This window comes from Corvus brachyrhynchos, unplaced genomic scaffold (assembly GCF_000691975.1).
Source record: "Corvus brachyrhynchos isolate BGI_N302 unplaced genomic scaffold, ASM69197v1 scaffold671, whole genome shotgun sequence".
Taxonomy (NCBI): Eukaryota; Metazoa; Chordata; class Aves; order Passeriformes; family Corvidae; genus Corvus; species Corvus brachyrhynchos.
Window position 1 is genome coordinate 544,794 of NW_008236441.1, and position 19,117 is coordinate 563,910.

The 19,117-nt window shown below is 45.7% G+C and overlaps 1 protein-coding gene across 1 annotated transcript in view; it reads left to right on the forward strand.

Moving 5' to 3' along the window:
• The window catches only part of FN1 (fibronectin 1), a 67,179-nt gene that overhangs the window by 35,958 nt on the left and 12,104 nt on the right, over positions 1 to 19,117 (forward strand). The window contains exons 19-34 of the mRNA XM_017747093.1: positions 85 to 279; positions 1,599 to 1,871; positions 4,842 to 5,108; positions 6,667 to 6,761; positions 7,095 to 7,263; positions 7,542 to 7,628; positions 8,400 to 8,591; positions 10,888 to 11,160; positions 12,158 to 12,340; positions 13,625 to 13,714; positions 13,842 to 14,111; positions 14,461 to 14,577; positions 14,931 to 15,095; positions 15,765 to 15,920; positions 16,664 to 16,777; positions 18,427 to 18,696. Coding sequence (XP_017602582.1) covers positions 85 to 279; positions 1,599 to 1,871; positions 4,842 to 5,108; positions 6,667 to 6,761; positions 7,095 to 7,263; positions 7,542 to 7,628; positions 8,400 to 8,591; positions 10,888 to 11,160; positions 12,158 to 12,340; positions 13,625 to 13,714; positions 13,842 to 14,111; positions 14,461 to 14,577; positions 14,931 to 15,095; positions 15,765 to 15,920; positions 16,664 to 16,777; positions 18,427 to 18,696 — 2,916 coding nt within the window. The remainder of the gene's footprint in view (positions 1 to 84; positions 280 to 1,598; positions 1,872 to 4,841; positions 5,109 to 6,666; positions 6,762 to 7,094; positions 7,264 to 7,541; positions 7,629 to 8,399; positions 8,592 to 10,887; positions 11,161 to 12,157; positions 12,341 to 13,624; positions 13,715 to 13,841; positions 14,112 to 14,460; positions 14,578 to 14,930; positions 15,096 to 15,764; positions 15,921 to 16,663; positions 16,778 to 18,426; positions 18,697 to 19,117) is intronic.

The window sequence follows — 19,117 nt, forward strand, 5'->3', positions numbered from 1 at the left end:
GTAGTGAGATCAGTTCAGCCCTCATTTCTAGCATTCTTTGTGCTTACTGATTGTGCTGAGGATTACATATTTCTCTTGCTTCAGGCTACAGGATTGTCTACGTACCCTCTGTGGAAGGCAGCAGCACAGAGCTCAACCTGCCTGACACTGCCACCTCTGTAACACTCAGTGACCTGATGCCGGGGGTTCAGTACAACATCAGCATCTATGCAGTGGAAGAAAACCAGGAGAGCACTCCTGTCTTCATCCAGCAGGAAACCACTGGGGTCCCACGCACAGGTAATGCTCGTGTTCTGGATTTCAGTCACTGAGATTTCTGTTGCTAGCTGAATGAATGCTTAAATGAACTCAGTTATGGTTTTGTGGGTTTGGATTGTAAATTTCACTGGTATTGAAGTTCTGTAGTAAAATCGAACAGTCAAGACACCACTCTGCATTAAGAGGATTGTAATTCCTAGGGATTGGACTGCAGGCAGTTCTTGAATTATCTGCAGAAGAGAGATCAGTTTCTCAGGTTATCTTAGGGAAATCCTACTAAGAAATCTCCTGAAGTGCCTGGTATATTGTTTTGCCCCAGTACCTGGCTCACAGATGTTCAGGGTTATGTACTCAGGCACCGTAACACATGTTCAAATGTTCACCTGACTTTTCATTCTCCCTTCCAGTCCTACCCATTATTTTCCTTTGCAGTCAGTGGGTATGGGAGATTACTCAGCATTGACTGATGTGCCAAAACACCACCATAGGCTCTAAACTTGAGGCACCCAATATTTAAAAAACTACTGGTTTCAGGGTTCTTTTAAGTATCCAGTTGGACTGAATAACCAAACCAAAAGAAGGGATAGTGAAAGAATTGGGATCTGATGTGGTAAGCAGTGGAATTTGATGGTCCTGCAAGTTGCAAGCACGTGTTTGCAAATGGGAATTCACCAGGAATGAACTCAGCTCAATGATTTTTATGGTTTGGCTTCTGCATCTTCCAAAAATGTGCACTGGTTAACCTTAGGGCAGTATCAGTCCTAGTCTCAAGAAATTTAATTTAGACACAGGAATTCACGGGTGCAGTAATGTGGCCCAGCACTGAGGGAACTGCATTTTGCATTTGACTATAATAAGGCCAGATCAGCCCCTGTACTTGTTTAATTATAAAAGGTGGATTTCAAGTTAATCATAGACATTCAGAACATGCTGTGGGTTTTTTAAAATCCTCTCTTTTAATTTTAGAAGGAGGTTACTGTTTCCAATCTCTGGAGTACTTTTTTTCCCCTCAGGCTTTGGTTTTGCATATACTTGAAGTTCTGTAGCATATTACATCTGGTTTTTCAGTTCTCTTTCTGTCATAGCAAGATACCTTCTGAAGACATAATAGACTTTAAAGTAGATAGTGATGTTTGAAATTGTAGTCTGCTTGAATATTGTCTGGGGACATGTGTAGGCATATTTACAGTAAGGTTACCCTGACGTTTTAATTTGGTAAATATTCTTGGGCTAGCCATTCTTCAAGCAAAATTCACTTTTTTTTCCCTTGCATGGAAACCTATAGCTTCTCCTCCTGCTAAGGACTCCCTCTGACAACTACTGTACCCCTGTGCTTTCAGATGAAGTGCCTTCCCCCAGAGATCTGCAGTTTGTGGAGGTTTCTGACATCAAGATCACCATCATGTGGACCCCACCCCAGAGCCAAGTGTCCGGCTATCGGGTGGAGGTGATCCCTGTCAACCGCCCTGGCCAGCACGGCCAGAGACTGCCCATCACCAGGAGCTCTTTTGCTGAAGTCATTGACCTGATCCCAGGAACAACCTATCTCTTCAAGATCTTTGCTGTAAACCAGGGCAGGGAGAGCAAACCTTTGACTGGAGAGCAAACCACCAGTAAGTGTCTTTCCTCCGTGCTTTTTTCAGCCTTTTGAGGCGTGTATTTCGCTGTCGCTTGTAGAAATGTATAAACAGAGCACTTGAAGTGCAACAGTTCTAGCCCAGGAGGTATCCCATCAGTAGGATGACAGGGCTGGGAATTCATTCAGTCTAACAATGATCTCTTCAGCAGATTTATCCTCCTCCGGGGCTTTCCAATGGGAGTTTAAGTCTCATGGCACTTTAAAACAATTTCGTATGGCTGGAATTCAACTTTTTATTACTGACTGAGAATTGATGGACCCTGCAGTTCTTTTACAGCACAGATCACAGCCTGTGATTTTTATAACTTTTTTTTTTTTGCTGGTACCTTAGGGCAGATTTCAGTATGACTTAGAAGCCTTGCTGAGTTTCCTCTGAAAATCCCCATCCCCCTTCTGACAGCGCCATGCCTATCTGGCTCCACTGGCAGCAGCACCAGCTGTGCCTGCCAGTGATCATGCAGGATCCCTCAGAACCCAGCAGCTAATGATCTAGAGGCAGTGCAGCACTTTGCCAGTGTCAGGAAAAATGCACTTTGTCAGGCATTGTTTTTTGCTTTGCAGCAGTGCAGAGAAGAGAGAGGAGCAGTGGCTGGGCAAGGTGTAGGTTTTCAGGTGGAAGAGTAGGAGTTTAATCTGGGTTTGAGTGGTTATCTCCATTTTTGATCCAAGAGGAGCAGATCAGACAGAACATGGGACATGGTTTGTTTGATCAGATCCTGTTTACTGGGCAGTAGAAGGGTGAGTGGGTGTTTGTGGTGTTCTTTGACTGGATCCCTTTATTCAAAGGGACAAAATGCAGCTATGTGCATCTGCTGCTCTTCTGATACTTTTCAGTAAATAAGAGCAACTTCTGAGAACCCAACCCGGCTCTTAGTAACGTGAGAGGGAAGGGAAGGAAAGGAAATGGGATAGTGTGTGAATATAGCCATGCTGTTTGGGAAGTATCCTTACTTATATCCATTAAATTATGAGCCATGAACAGTGCCTGTCCCTTGACTGTGCAGGGAGAATGAGATCCTTATGTCTGTCCTTTGACATAGGTGTCTAATTTGAGCATAGAACAGATGGTGTGAGCACCCTCCCTCCTCTTTCAAGTGAGGCTTTCAAAAGCAAGGATGTGACTTAGGAACCTGAACTCTCTTGGAAGCATTTAGAACAAGAAGGGCCCAGTTCCCAGCTAGATCTGTAATTTTTTGTGGTTGTTTTGAGGAGCCTGGGCTTAGGTGTAGGGTTCCTCTGAAACTCCACACAGAGGTGTACATTGGAGTATAGACATGTAATTCAGACAGCACAGTGTCAGTCACAAATGTCTGGAATCATTTTCCATAGGCTGTGATCATCCGCTTAACTGCTTTGCCTAAACCACACTGCAGAAACTATTCACATAAATTGCATCCTGTAATCGAAAGTCCTGGGAAACAGAAATCATTCAGGGTTCCCAAGGAAAACCCTGCAGCAAAAGTCTCTTCCCACGGTGTAAATGTGATTCTCTTTTTGGCCTTCCGTTAAAAAGCAGTCTACAAATAAACTCGGAGTGTATGCGTGTGGCTTTTCAATCTTCCGCTTTTTCCTCTAGTTTGGGGGGGAGAAGTGATAAAAGCCTAATAGAGCTGGCAAATTAAATTGTGCAGAGAGGAACTGACTTTAGGCTACACATTTTAGGAAGATACAATCTTTGTCAGATGAGATTTAGCACAGATGTAAGTACCAACAAGGGATAAAGTTGACTTTCAGCCTGTGGGTTGGAGATGGGCTTAAGCAGGGTCACACTCATCCTTTTTTAGAGTTCTCCCCTGTTTTTTCCAGTGGTGGAAGAAGGAAGACCTCACTTCCTTTTTCCTCCCTCCTCAAAAATGGAGAAAACAAAAAGGACAAAAGCATCTTCCCACTGAATCAGTGGGAGAGTGATGAAAACATAATTTTTTTCACCAGAATATTACTTCTTCAGAAGGAGAAAAAAGCATTTGCCAGCAAAAAAGAGAATTGATGAAACCTCACTGCTCTTAATTTTAACATGTGATTAGAATGTGGAAAAGGTGGGGAAGCCTGCCATGTGAACACTATGAACTCCTTGCTGCAGGCAGTGCTACCCTGCCTGCTGTGGGGGCAAATTCCCCTCCAGAGCCTCACCTTGCCTCAGCTAAAGGCAGTGACATCTCCTCCAGTCACTGGGCTCCAGTGTGGTGCTGAAGGAGCTGTGCTGCCTCAGCATCTTGTTTCTATAGTTATCTGGGTTATCAGCTTCAGCAGCTTCCCGGGGGCACTGATAAAAAGGGGAGGAAGCCTGGTAAGAGCTGTTCCCTGAGTCCCAGGGGAGAGATGAGCATTCTTGGAATTGTTGTATGGTCAGTTCCATGGTGTGAGTATTTTTTAGTAGATCTAGGAACTGGTTTTCTGCAGAAAGTCGCTGACTGTTACTTATTTTGACATTCAAATGACAAAGTAGGGGTGGTTTATTTTGGGAAGGGATTTTGAGAGGACTGGGCAAGGATTTAAAAGAATTAATCTTTTTCATGGAAGAGGGCTAAAATTAGGTTTCCGTGCTTACACTGACAAGTCTAAACTGAGCTGGTTTTTAAAACATGCTCAGCGCTCATGAGAAACTGTTGAAATTCCTGAGTGTGTTGGGTTCATCTGTCATGTCTCAAACTTCAGGCTGCCTTCCCCATGGGATGCAGAGATGGCTGCAACCCAAATCAGTGCAGCCCAGAATGCTCAGGTCTGGTCTGCGTGTCTCAGTGTGTTAATGGATGGCACTGAGGCGTGGATGTAGACATGAAATAACTTTCCAGCTTTCTCATGGTCCCACCTTCTCTCTTCCCTACTGCTGCCCTCACACAATGCATGAGAAGTACAGGCCAGGTGTACACACATGGTTTGGAAGTGGCGGTGAAGTGGAGATTCAGCTGGGAAAGCTGATGGCCGTTCTGTTTTTCCCCTCCAGAGCTCGATGCCCCCACCAACCTGAGGTTCCTCAACACCACGGAGCACTCGGTGCTGGTGCTGTGGACACGGCCCCGTGCTGTGATCACGGGGTACAAGCTGACAGCAGGGCCCACCAGGGGAGGGCAGCCCCGCACCTACAACGTGGGACCCTCTGCCACCAAGTACCTCCTGAGGAACCTGCAGCCTGGCACCGAGTACACCGTGTACCTCGTGGCGGTTAAAGGCGACTTGCAAAGCAACAGGGAGACCGGAGTCTTCACCACTTGTGAGTGAGACACACACACCACATGCTCCTCTTCCTTTATACCCTTGCCCTTCTTCAGAGCTTGTCCTGAAAGTGCCTATTGTGAATTGATTTATGGAAGCAACCTTTTGAAGTAGCATTCCAGCAGAACAGCTTGGGAAATACTCCTTGTTGTTCTTTCTGAGCTAGTTGGCAGGGAAAAGAGTTATTTGCATCAAAATCTTCCAGTAAAATCCATTTCAGTTTTCCTGATGATTAAAAACTAGAGGGAAAACTTACTACTGGTATCTCACTTTCTGCTTAACTGGATGTCAGAGAAATTTAATTTTATCTGATCTTCCTAATTGTTTGGTTTTGGCATGACGAATCAAGGAAAGCATACAACTCTCTTAAAATGGGCAAGGAATAATTAGTCTGTCATTTATATAAAGCTGAAAGCAGTCATTTCTCAAGCCCAGCCATACCATCTAAGGCAGCTCAACTGCAGTTACCCAAACTGACACAAACATTTCATTCTATCTTTTTATTTTATTTTTTTTGCATTTCAGTCATCTGTATTTGGGATGCTGGCTTGGAAGAAATACTAAGCAAATTTTGGAAGGAAAGGGATTTCTGTAAGAACCCACACATACTTCTAGAAAGAACAAATAGATTCAGTGTTTAAATAGTGATGAAACCATCATATACACTAGCAAAACTCAAAGTCACCCAAGCCCAGAACCACATCCTCTTTTGAAAAGAGAATGTGGTTTCTTTTAGAACAATGTGAAACTAAAATAAGGGCTCAAACTTTTAATCAGAGTAACATTGTTGACATTGGCAAGGTGCTTTTTGCTGACAGTCTTATCTATAAATACTCCTCAGTTAGAATATGATCTGGTATCTTAGATTTAATATTGCCTTCAATATCTGGCTTGTCTGAAAGAAACCAGTCCAGTTTGACTATAGAATTGATTAACCAAGTCTCTTCATTAATAACAAGGCCATTTCAGATTAAACTCAGTGGCGTTATTTAGGCTGATTCTGGCATGCAGAAAGGCTTTGGCTTCTGTGTGATGCTTCTGACAGATACCAGTGAAACCACAGATGCCTCAGACTGACTTTGAGCTCCTTTCTGCTGATTTCTCAAGATGTTGGTGAGGGATGACATGGTCCTTGCTGGGACAGCTGGATGACAGACAGGGGTGTAATATTCTGCTGACTGGAAGGCATATGGTGGGCCAATCAAAAAAATAGCTGAGCTTTGAGGAACACTTTAGATATCATGCCAAAAAACAGGATTCCCCAAATTCTTGGGGCTGGATGCATAGAGGATCATGCATCCAGTTGAGTATTTTTGTTTTCCTCAAGAACAAAAGCTCTGGCTATGATTAGACCACTTGCATACTGTGTCTGTCAAGCCCAGCAGCAGACAAAAATCATCTGTCAGATCCTTCCCAAATCACTGGATTTTCAAAAATGATCTAGTTCAGCACACATTTCATACCTCTGGCTGTTTGTACTGCTGTAGGTCAGGTTTTCAAACTGTTTGGAGCCATCACAGCAGGTAGACTTCAACTCTTGTCAATTCACTTCACAGATCAGCCTGCTGGCTCTGTTCCTCCTTTTAACACAGAAGTGACTGAGACCTCTATTGTCATCACCTGGACACCTGCCCCAAGGATTGGTTTCAAGGTAGGAGGAACGAAGTCCCATGCTGGTTTTTCCTCTTACTTCACTGTGGTGGGGAGGGCAGATTAAAGGCATTTCCTGTGGACTGCAGTGAAGATGGCAGCACAAAGGGGAGCAAAGGAACAAAGGGTGCAAAGGGCCTGCTGCTTACAGGGAGTGGGTCTAGATGACAGAGGTCAGTGCAGTCATGGGGCTTCAGGTCAAGCGGGACATGTAAACCACAAGTTGCAGGATTAACAGCTGGAGTTCAGCACAAGGGCCCATAGTGCTGCTGTTGGATGATCAGTCAGGATGCTGACAGCTTGTGACTGAAAAGCAAACCTCACTCCCCTGCAGCTGGGAGTGCGCCCAAGCCAGGGCGGAGAGGCTCCTCGGGAGGTGATCTCGGACTCCGGCAGCATCGTGATCTCCGGGCTGACCCCTGGCGTGGAGTACACCTACAGCCTCACAGTGCTGATGGATGGCCAGGAGAGAGAGAGCCCCATCGTCAGGAGAGTCACTACACGTATGACACTTGCTTTTCCACCATATTCCTCCTTCTGCTCCCCACATCAATGGCTGCCTTGTGGGACGCAGTTCTGGTCTTTTCTCCCTGTTGTGGTCTGGTTTTTCTTTTTGATACATAGGTGACAGTAGCACTGTCTTGTGCAGTGCAGAGTCACAGCTTCAGGAGAGTGTTTTTAGCTAATTCCAGAGGATGAGGATATCGTGGGGAGAGGGGTGCTGAGGCAGCCAGCATGATTCTCAGTGCCAGCAGTGACCTGTTTGTCTGAACACTTGCAGCACTGGCTCCGCCAACCGGCCTGCGCCTGAGGTCCAGTCCTGACACTGGCATCCTGATAGTCTCGTGGGAGAGAAGCACATCTCCAGGTAACCATGTGAACTCACACTGTGCTCAAACCTGCTCTTGTAGCAGAATGCTAACACTTGTTTTGTGGTGCCTTGCAGTTTGGTGAGAAACTTGCTGTTGTGTAATTTAAGGAAAAATGTACATGTTTCTAGATACATTTAAGGATGTAATTCACAGTTAACTTGCCGTAGGACTCTTAATGATTTACAGTCCATGTAAATGCTATTTTGGAACATGAATGTGTTGGAATGTTTCAGCTGTTTTAAGGATTTGAAGGGTTTCTTCAGGTTATCTCCAGTGGTTGAAAAATGGTCCAAGGCAAGGAAAGCAAAATGCACCATAAAGACTTCTGGAAGTGACAAATGAGCTTGTGCAATTGAAAGCGAGCATGGAAGTTCTGAAAGTGTTCAGGACGAACTCCTCTCCCACAATAGCTGATGGGAGCTGCACAATTGACTCTTGTAAGAGGTGGATTGAAAGTTTTTGAAAACACCTGTCTGTTGGTAGCTGTATCTTTCCCTGACAGAGTCCTGAGAAAAGTTCCTCTCAAAAGTCCTGAGACTTTCAATTTGGTGAGGTCTCAAAGGGAACTGAAATGCTGTGAGGGTGCCACGGCTAGCTCCTGGGAAGCTCATTTTGGAGTGCTTGACAAAGCAACCTCTCACCTGCTGGGTTCAGGGTGACAAAATCACTTGTGAAACGTCATGTGTTTGCTTCAGGTGTTGCGCTGAGGCCTCTGATACGAATGGATACAGCAGGAGATTCCTGACACTGGCCTCCCTGTATTTCAGGCATCAGCGGGTACCGCGTGACCACGGCTCCCACCGACGGGCAGCAGGGCTCTACCCTGGAGGAGGTGGTGGGTGCAGATCAGACCACCTGCACCTTTGAGAACCTCAACCCCGGCGTGGAGTACAACGTCAGTGTCTACTCTGTCAAGGACAACCAGGAGAGTGTCCCCATCTCGGAAACCATCACCCCAGGTAACGAAAGGATGAGCAGCACTTTCAGCTGCTCAAGGTCAAATGGCTGAGCCCAAGAGCTCTACGTTGCAGAACTTCTATTAGTCTGGTGGTGGGAGGGCTTAGACTTCACATTTAGTCTCAAGAAGCAGAATAGCCATGTTCCAACATGCGAGAGAACTTGTAACACCTGTGTACTTCTCTGCACGGGCAGCCTATGTTGTGTGTCACAGGGTGGTGGTAAACACATGGGTCTGCTCCATCAGTACACTGAGCTGGGCAGCTGCAGGGATTTAACTTAGCACTGAAGTGCCCCAGCATCTGGAGCACAGCTGGTGGGAACAGGAAGTAGGTGAACAAACGTATGAGTGGGAAGTGAGCACAGGAGAAATTCTGGCAGCAGTAGTGGCAGAAGATCACTTGAGCACAATGGGGAGGAAAGCCAAGATGGAAAGGTCCATCACTGTAGCACTAGAGACACAGAGTGATGTGTGCCACCTCACATGACGTCTGTGGGGACTGCAGAAACTGCCTTTGTAGCCACAGTAGCAAAATTAATGTGCATTTCCCTAAATGGTTGCATTTAGTTTTCCTTTGTGAGGGCTTTGTTTGTTTTTGTTTCTGCTCTGAGATGATGCCAGCTACTGTGTTTGCTTGCTCTTGTAACACTGCTTTAAAATTTCTGTGCTTCACTGAAGTGCTGTGTGCTCCCTGGAGTGAACTAATACTGTGATGCTGCATAGTTATGCAGTAATAGCTTTAGCCCTTCACCATCTTTTGGTGGGGGAAAGCTAAAAATGTATGTGTCTGGCTTTTACAGCTCTTTAAAGGTGATATGGTACATGCATTCCATGTGGATAAACAATTATTTTACAGAAAACTGGCTTTTATTTTGCACCTATTCTGTAAAATAAGTGTTTTCCTAGAAGGACATTAAAATAGAATATAACCACTATTATTAAAGCAATATTTCTGTCCATAATTCCTTTTCAAACTAACTTGTAATGAACAGAATGGATACAGAGTCCTGCATCTTTCTCACTTACTGATGTCTGATCCTGAGTGAGGAAGAGCATCCATTAGTTCCCACTGATTTCAGGATCACCCTGATAGAAGTTACACAGCCAAATCTTGTGGCTTAAATCAATACCAGTTTATTGACTTGAGCAACTGAAGGTTTGGCCATTGTCAATTAAAGATGCCTCTAAAATTACCCACTCCCTGCCCAGTTCTCCTGGTCATAACATGCAGGAAATGAGCACCTTTGCTAATGGAGTATCAATTGGGAAAACAGTCACAGCTGTGCTTATGTTCCCTACAGAAATTTAGGCAGCATCTAACAGGTCATTAAAGAGCATCCTTATTCAGTGGCTAAAATTTGAGATTTTGAACAATTTTAGCCACATATGTCAGGCTCTTGGCCACATCATGTGCTGGGCATAACCTCTGAATTTGGGGATGTTGTCACTCTGATTGAATTAATATCATCTAAAGGTCATTTTTAACCATTTACCCTGTTTCCAAGGAAGTGCTCTATTACTTACTGTTCCGTATCGTCTGGTTTTAGCACATATATTGCAGCAGTTAGTTGGTAAGTAGAACTTGAGGAATTCTGGGCCAGATCCTCAAGCCATTGCAGGGATTTGAGGCTTTCTTCCAAGTGCAGTGTAAATAGTTCAGACAGTGGATGATCTGCCCTGGAGCTTTGTGAAGGTTCTCACCAGCTGAGGGTCTGATTTAGTCCCTTCAAATGAGCTGATATTTTTGTGATCCCTGTGATAAAAGTTAGATTCATCGTTTGAACAAAACAAGAATTTTAGAGGGTTGATCAACTACTATTTCAGAGTTGTTTTATTTACACTTCAGTAAACTTTGCTCTCTTGTAATATACCTGTAAAAAGAAAAAAGGACTGTGTTTCTTCTGCTTCTGTTTTTGTCAGAAAATGATGGGTCTTTGTGGCTTATCATTGCTGAAAGTAAATTTGTTGCAAGTTAAGTGCCTCTTGTAGGGCTCTTTGAAAATTGTATGTCTAAAGAGGATCGGGGTTTCAGCTTCTGCCTGCCCAGGGGAGCAGCTGGAGACTGCACTGAAGGGTAAATATAAGAAAACAAAACTGGAAAAAAGCAAAAACACAACAAGAAAACCCCACCAAAATCCTCCCTTTTCCCCCAAACCCCAAGAGAAATTCTGCATATCACCGCAATTGCTTCCAAAGTTCTGTCGATGTTAATAGTGATGAACACTGCTTTTTTCTCCCTTGTCTTTCTTTTGCCTCCGTGTGTCTCTGCCTCTCCCGTTTGCTCTTTAACTCATTAGAGGTGCCCCAGCTCACTGACCTAAGCTTTGTTGACATAACTGACTCGAGCATCGGCCTGAGGTGGACCCCGTTAAATGCCTCCACCATTATTGGGTACCGCATCACAGTAGTTGCGGCAGGAGAGAGTGTCCCTATATTTGAAGATTTTGTGGACTCCTCAGTAGGATACTACACAGTGACAGGCTTGGAGCCGGGCATTGATTACGACATCAGTGTAATCACACTCATTAATGGCGGAGAGAGCGCCCCTACCACTCTGACACAGCAAACGGGTGAATTTTGAAAACTTCTGTGTTTTGTGGGCGGTGTCACTGGCTGTCACTGGCTGTCGGGGTGCCGGGGCTTTGTCAAAGAGGAATTGAGCCGCTCGCTGCGGGGAGGCCAGACAGACCCAGCTCGCTGCTTTCCCCGGATGGCAGCTGGGGATGGATGTGCACTGCTCGCTTTCGAATTGGAGGCATGTTAATGCCATGAATGGCTGCAGACTTGCCAGGCTCATTCACCTTCTGCTAGTCAGATTTCCAGGATCCAGTTGGAATGAAGAGCCTGAAACACGAGCTGTGTGTTCGCCAGACTTTAAAACTGTGATTCCCCAAATTAGGGGTGCTAAAAGGCGGAGTAGATCAGCAGACACCCTCCAGCCTTGACAGCTGTTTGAGCTTCCAGCAGATGCAGATGGACACCACTCCCTGAGTACATGCCAGTGACAGCCATGCCACACCGTCAAGGGTCTCTATAGTGCATGAGCTGAAGGCGAGCTGGAAACTGGTTCTTGCATGAAATCTTGTTGTGTTTGAAAGTCCTGAGGCTGTAAATCCTTCGACACGAGTAGAAGTAGAGTCATAGGAAATTAGTGATATACCCTCTCCTCTCCTGTGTGTGCATGTATGGATTCTAGATGAGATTACTTTTCCATCTGTAAGCTGCTGTATGGCAACTTTAAACCTCTCTTGGCACCACATCTGTAATACAAAATCCAGCTGCTAGAAGCACATTACTGAAACTTGCTACCTTGTTTTTAAATTAGCCCCATGGGGTACATTTAACATATCAGGAATTGCCAAGAGGTTAAAGCAGCCTGACAGTAGTGCAGACACATTTTTCTCTTGACTGTAGTAGAACCAAATGTAGTTTAGAAGTCTGTTTGCATGAGTCTGATGCCGTAGTCTGTTGTGCATGAGATGCTTTCTCTGGTGATTGGTTCCCTGAACAGACATCTTGATCGATATGAATCTGAGAACTGAGGTAGATTTGTTCTTTGCTGTGTAGCTGTGCCTCCTCCCACCGATCTGCGCTTCACCAGTGTGGGGCCTGACACCATGAGGGTGACTTGGACTGCCCCGACTTCCATCGTGCTGAGCGGTTTCCTGGTGCGCTACTCCCCTGCCAAGAAGGAGGAGGATGTTGCAGAGGTGACAGTCTCACCCTCAGACCGCATGGTCATCTTAACAAGTGAGTGGGTTACCTACATAAGTCAAGCATAAGAGGCCCCTCATCATAAAATCATAGGATTGATTACTAAGAGAAAAGAATTCCAAGGTCACTGAGTTGAACCATCAACCCAGCTCACCACCAAGCCATGTCCCCAAGTGCCAATCCACACACCTCCTGAACATTTCTAGGGATGGTGACTCCACACCTGACCGACCTTTCAGTGAAGGAAATTTTCCTGATATCCAACCTTGACCTCCCCTAGTGCAACTTGAGGTCTTTTCTTGTCCCATCACTTGTTACCTGGAGAAGAGACTGACCCCCAACCTTCCTACAGCCTCCTTTCAAGTAGTTGTAGAGCGTGAGAAGGTCCACCTGACACAAAATGAGGCAAAATAAAAATTGTTTAAATGTGGCTGGCCAAGATCTCAGCTGATCTAAGCTGATGTTGCAAGTAGCCTCATACAAACTCACACTAAGTGTGGTTTGACCTCTAGCTTTACCCAAGTTAAAGCCAAACCACAAGCAAGTTTTTTCCTATCAATCCAAGGACAGTGGTGAATCAGGCTATGAGGCAACTGCATTGATTTGCAGCCTGGTTAGGTATTAACAGTAAATACGTGTTATTCACCTGGTTTGCCAGTAATGTCAAGGACTTCCAGTGCAGAGGTTCAGGGAGAGGATCAGAATATGCAAAAGGTCATTGCTCCTTTGACTTCGTATGCTCAGACCAGAAAACCCATACTGTTTGGAGCCTTACAGGACATGGCAACAAAATGTGGGCATTTTCCAAGAGCTGACATTAATTTTTGGGGCAAAAGCTGTGTAGTATTTATAGTTGGGGTTTTTTCCTCACTATCCTAGAATCAGGTTGGTTAAGGGAGGGACAATACCTGCTTTCAGAATAAAAAACTAAATCTGGAGCTTGTCTGACTTAGAATAGCTGTGTTGGAAATCCTTGGCCCTATTTCAGTTTATATCAGCTAAAGCTGTGGCCTGGTGCATAACTAAACTAGTAGATAACTAGAAGGGACCCTGTAAAAAAGGTAATTGCTTCTAGTCAATCTCCACAAACTAAGGGAGCACTGACATAGGATATCATGCTCCTTCAGGCTAAAGCACTGCAGGGAACCATTATGCCACAAAAATAACTGATTTAAACTTTTGGTTGTCCTGGAGGCTCAGATCTTCCATCAAGCAAAACCTGATTGTCTGCTAAGAAATGCAGTTAAAATTGTGTAGGTTGATTCACTTCTTGCTGTTAGCAAAGAAGTACATCCAAATTCCTGTTCTTCAACTCCACAGACCTGCTCCCTGGTACTGAATATCTGGTGAAAGTCTACAGTGTTTCCGAGCAGCGCGAGAGTGCGCCTTTGTATGGAATCCAGAAAACAGGTACTTGGATGCACATGTGGTTAATGCCATCCTTTAAGAATTCATTAATGGGACTTCATTGCTTTTTTCCTGTGATGACACCAAGCAGTTTGGTTGAGGTCAGTCCTGTGTCTCTTGAAACACCCAGGTCTCGATTCCCCCACCGGCCTCGACTTCTCAGATATAACCGCAAACTCCTTCACCGTGCACTGGATTGCTCCTCGTGCCACCATCACGGGCTACAGGATCCGCTACCAGCCGGAGCAGGGCGGGGCCCGGCCCAAGGAGGAACGTGTGCCTCCCTCAAGGAACTCCATCACCCTCACCAACCTGCTGCCAGGCACCGAGTACGTGGTCAGCATCATCGCCATCAATGGCAGGGAGGAGAGCCTGCCCTTGGTTGGCCAGCAAACAACAGGTGAGCCTTGAGGGAATGCTGGATTTGGAGTGTCCTCTAGCAAGGCAGTTGCTGTAAAACCACATCTCCCCTGCCAGCTTCACTCGTGAGGAAATGCCTGTGTACTGAGGTAGTGCCTGATTTAGAGAAAGGTGGTAGGACCCATGCTACTTTCAGATGTTTCTAGGGCCAGCAGAACTATTTTCATTAAATCCAGTGCAATGCCATATGGTTTTTAACCAGATCCATCTCTTTGGAGAGGAGTGTGCACTGAGCCAGAGGACAGACAGATGAGTAGCGGAGGTATAAGTGGAGTATGTAGCTGATGTACAGTTGTGTTGAAACTGTCTTCTCAATTCTGTTTTTCTAGTGTCTGATGTTCCAAGGGACCTGGAAGTCACTCCTACCAGCCCAACCAGCCTCAGGATTTCCTGGGATGCTCCTGCAGTGACAGTCAGATACTACCGGATCACTTATGGTGAAACAGGTGAGGGCAGGCTGTGACAGCCAGTCACAGACCAGAAACTCTATTCTGACACCATTAGAAAGCAAGTAGCAAAGGCACCTTGGACTGTAGCAGACATATAGGCACCTTTTTTAAAGAAGAGCAAATCCTATTTTGTCTACCCAAAGGGAAAGAACATCTGGAGTATTCCAGTAATTTTAGAGGTGGTTCTGTGTACATATTTCATTCTTGGAACGGTCAAAACAACTTTGACCCAACAACAGGGTTCTGTCTTCACTTGGTGTTGATACAGGACTGTCCTGGTTTTTGTAGTGATTTTAAATGCATGCTTTACAGATCCATTACATTTCTCTTTTTTAACCTACTTTTCCTAGGTGGAAGCAGCCCTGTACAGGAGTTCACAGTGCCTGGCACTGTGTCTACTGCCACCATTACTGGCATCAAACCTGGTGTTGAATACACCATCACTGTGTACGCTGTAACTGGCCGTGGAGACAGCCCTGCCAGCAGCAAGCCAGTCACTGTCACCTACAGAACAGGTGAGACCTCATTAAATCAAACAACAACAACAAAAAAAAATCCCCCTACAGCTTTGTGTTGGCTTTTCCACATAAATGTGTATCACTGATCCCTGGTTTCTTTTAGAAGCCATGGGCTATAGGGCCATGAGTTTCAGTGGAGCTGTGTATCTTGGTGGCCCAGCATGATAAGTGATGGGGCACAGAAGGGGATCGTGGATGTGGAGGAGGGGAAACCCTGTGCAGTCCAGATGGGGATAAAAGCAGTGCCTGACTGCTCATTGCAGAGTGGAAATCCTGTTGGGCTCTCCTATTGTGGGGTCACTGCTATCTTAACTCTAGTGCATCACTGTCAGATTATGTGATCCTGAGGAGACCTAACTTTCTAACTCCAAGACTGTTGTCTCCCTCCTGATTTGGATATAGCTTAATCCTACTCCTGCTGTAGCTGCAGATAAAGGCATTTAATAGCCTTTAAACAACAAAAATCCTCAGCTAACATTGCTCTGAGATCAGTCACCCACACATCATGGTTAAGGCTTTTTTGCTCTGGGCTAGCATGAGGCACAGATAAATAGCAACATGTGTTTTCTCTTCCAAGCAGTGCAGAATAAAATTCAGCCAGGACACAACAGTGGAGGGAGGGTTTCCTGTACCAACATACTCAGAAAAATTATTTTTATTGCCCAGAAATAGACACACCATCCCAGCTGCAAGTCACCGATGTCCAGGACAACAGTATCAGCATCAGATGGCTCCCTTCAACATCCCCAGTCACAGGGTATCGAGTGACTGCTGTCCCCAAGAAGGGACACGTGCCCACAAAAATTAAAAATGTCCCTGCAGGTAAGAGTCATGTCATCCTTCACTGGATCTGTAAAGAATGCAGGATGTGACCACTCAAATCTTGCTGCTGCTTGTACCTTTTCTTGCCATCCTGATGACTTTCCATTGTGTCTCATGCAGGAGAAGCTAGGGCAGATTTTTGCCCCAAAAGTTTTGTATTTCTTTGACAACACTGTATTGCAAAGGTTTATTCTTGGCAGCCTCAGTGTGCCTGAAAAGCACCTGCATTTCAAAGAAATACCATTGGTTTTCTAGCATCCAGCAAAACTTGCTCTGAAATCCTTCTGGAGGTCACATAATGTGACCCTTGCTCATAGCATGGACTCAGTCACATACACCACAGGTGCGTAGTGTAGTACCTGTGGAACCTGCTGTGTCAGCTCTCAGGAGCACTGCATTTTGTGGGATCAGCAGAGCACTTGGGGATGCTTGTGATGCAGCTGAGTTGATGGTCAGTCTTTACCCTGGAAAATGATGAAAGCTGCTCTCCCTGTGCTTTGTTTTACCCACTGTGCTAACCTGCCCTTTCAGCTGTGCAGCCTTGGAGCACAGCTCTGCAGTTGTGCACTGCCAGAGAACGATGGTGCAATTTAAAGGCAAATGTAATTTGTCAGTCCCACCTTGTTTTAATTACATTTATTTATGGTATGGCTTAGACAGGCCATTCAATCAAGGCTGTTTTGAGGCCAGCTCTCTGCAGCTTTGTGCTGTTCTTTCTGACTGATGGTGTTCTTTCCTGCCAGATCAAACTCAAGTCACTATTGAAGGTCTGCAGCCCACAGTGGAGTACACGGTCAGTGTCTTTGCTCAGAATCAGAACGGAGAGAGCCAGCCCTTGGTTGATACAGCTGTCACCAGTACGTATTTCACTTCATGGGAACAAACACGTGTTTTCTCTTGATGTCTGAACCTACTATCACGTTCCCAGGGAAAGCAAAAACCAGGGTCCTGGTCTCCAGGAGAGAGTGAGGTGGTTTGCCCTGTGAGAAGTACCATGCACCTAAACTGCAGATGCTGGCACAAATGCAGTCCCTCTGCCTCAAACACTGCCAAAATGCAATTTCCTGCCTCCTCAAAATGCTGCGCTTCTCATTTTCTTTCACTAAAGCCACAAAGTCTTTTGGGGTTATGTTTGCCATCAGCCAATCAGTGGACAAAATGTGCCAAGATCTCCTTTGTGTGGAGCTAGATGGCAAAGGTGATTCCAGTTAAGGAACTGGACTGGGATTGGGAGCACTTGCCCTCTGTGAGGGAGTAAAGGAAACTACATGGATTATACCAAGAATTTGGGATGAAGCACTGCAAAAGAAAGAACAATTCCAGGTTTGAGGTGCCCTGTACAAAGCAGCAGTCTGCTCAGGACACAGGAGGGACCTCGTAACTCAGGGATATCTCTGAGGTAAAGAGCCTTTTGAGGGACACCTCTGGGGTAGGGATTTGTGTGATTGTTACTCTGCTCAAGCTTGCATTCAAAACCACGACTCAGCCCCAAACACTATAGACAACAGGAGCTTCTCCAGACCTTTGCAGAGATGGGTGAAGTCCACATTCCAACCAACAAATTCCTGGACAAAAATCACCTTTGCCAACTAGAAAATGTAGAAAATTGAGGACTAATACAAAATGGCAAATGAAAAATTGGAAACCTTACAGAAAAGTAGGATTTTGATCCAATATAAAAATGACACGCTACATCCTCCCATTTTGTGTAACAGATGTGTGTATTTCTGTGGTAGCCACTCAGACTTCTGAGGAGCAAGGCTCACTTCCCCTGCTGTCCTGCACTGAGCTCCCACCTTGCCAGGAAAATCCCATGAATTGGTTTAATTGGGAGGAGTGCGTATCACCCAGCTGCACCTGTGGACATTCCCTGTGCACTCAATACAAAGCTGAAGTGTTTCTAACTGATTTTACAATATAATGTGCTGAGTAATTTTGCTTTCTTGATGAGTGTGTTAATTGGGTATTAATTTATGAAAGAAAATAGCGGGATGGATTCTCCTTGGACTGGCACTTTGCACAGCAGCTCACAGTGATGAACAGCAGGTGCTGTGAACCCAAACTTACAGAGTCAGGTGGGTTCTCTGGCTGCTTTTAGCACTAGTGACCATTTACGTGGGAGAAATGGGTCTTAAAATTCCCATTGCTTTTTTTTCTCTTGTCCACTTTTAAAGTAGCTTCATGCTACTAGAGTTGTGTGAAAAGGGTTTTGGTGCCAAGTGGACTCAAGAATAGGTAAGAATTGGTGTCCTGGCTGCTTTGAAGGTGGCAGTGCAGGTCTTTTTGGTTTCCACAAGGCAAAGATTGCCTTCCTGCTGCCTGGCACCAGCAAACTCAGCCTTAGGGATGTGAGCATGTGTGCAAGGTGCAGCACAGAGGAGAATCCAGTGCCCCCTTGCCACGCCAAACCAAAAACTGCTTTGCATGTAATCGAAATGCTTTTTATTTTCCTCACCCACAACCTGCTTTTTATCACTTAACCTCTTACCGTTAATTTGCCTAACAGACATTGACCGCCCTAAAGGACTAACATTCACTGAGGTGGATGTTGATTCCATCAAAATTGCTTGGGAAAGCCCGCAGGGGCAAGTCACCAGGTACAGGGTGACCTACTCAAGCCCTGAGGATGGAATCCATGAGCTATTGCCGGCCCCAGGTGGCGAAGAAGACACTGCTGAGCTGCATGGCCTCAGGCCAGGTTCTGAGTACACTATCAGTATCGTTGCCATATACGATGACATGGAGAGCCTGCCCCTCACTGGGACCCAGTCCACAGGTACAGCTCCCACCACCCCAGCAGGCCATGGCAGCAGCAGCTTCTGCCCCGAGGGGTAAAGTGTGCTTCCATGTGCAACTGGTGCTTCGTGCCGGGACAGCCCCAGGGGCAGCCCAGGGGATGGGATTGCTCCTGAGGGGTGGCTTAGCTGGGGCCATAGAGCTGCTTGCCAGCAGAGTCAGCCTGCACACACATCAGGGAAGGCAGGAAAGAGAGCGGGATTGAAGGAGCAGATCCTAGAGAAAAGAGGGTGTCCTGTCCCTGGTCACGGAGCCTGATCCGTGGTGAGCGCTCTCACAGCGCTCTTGTCTTGCCTTTAGGTTATGGGAGAGCTGAAAGCACAGGTAGTGACCAACAACAGAGATGAGGGCAGATTTCATCCCCTGGGGGCTTTGCTGTTGGATGGAGCCAAATGTCAGCA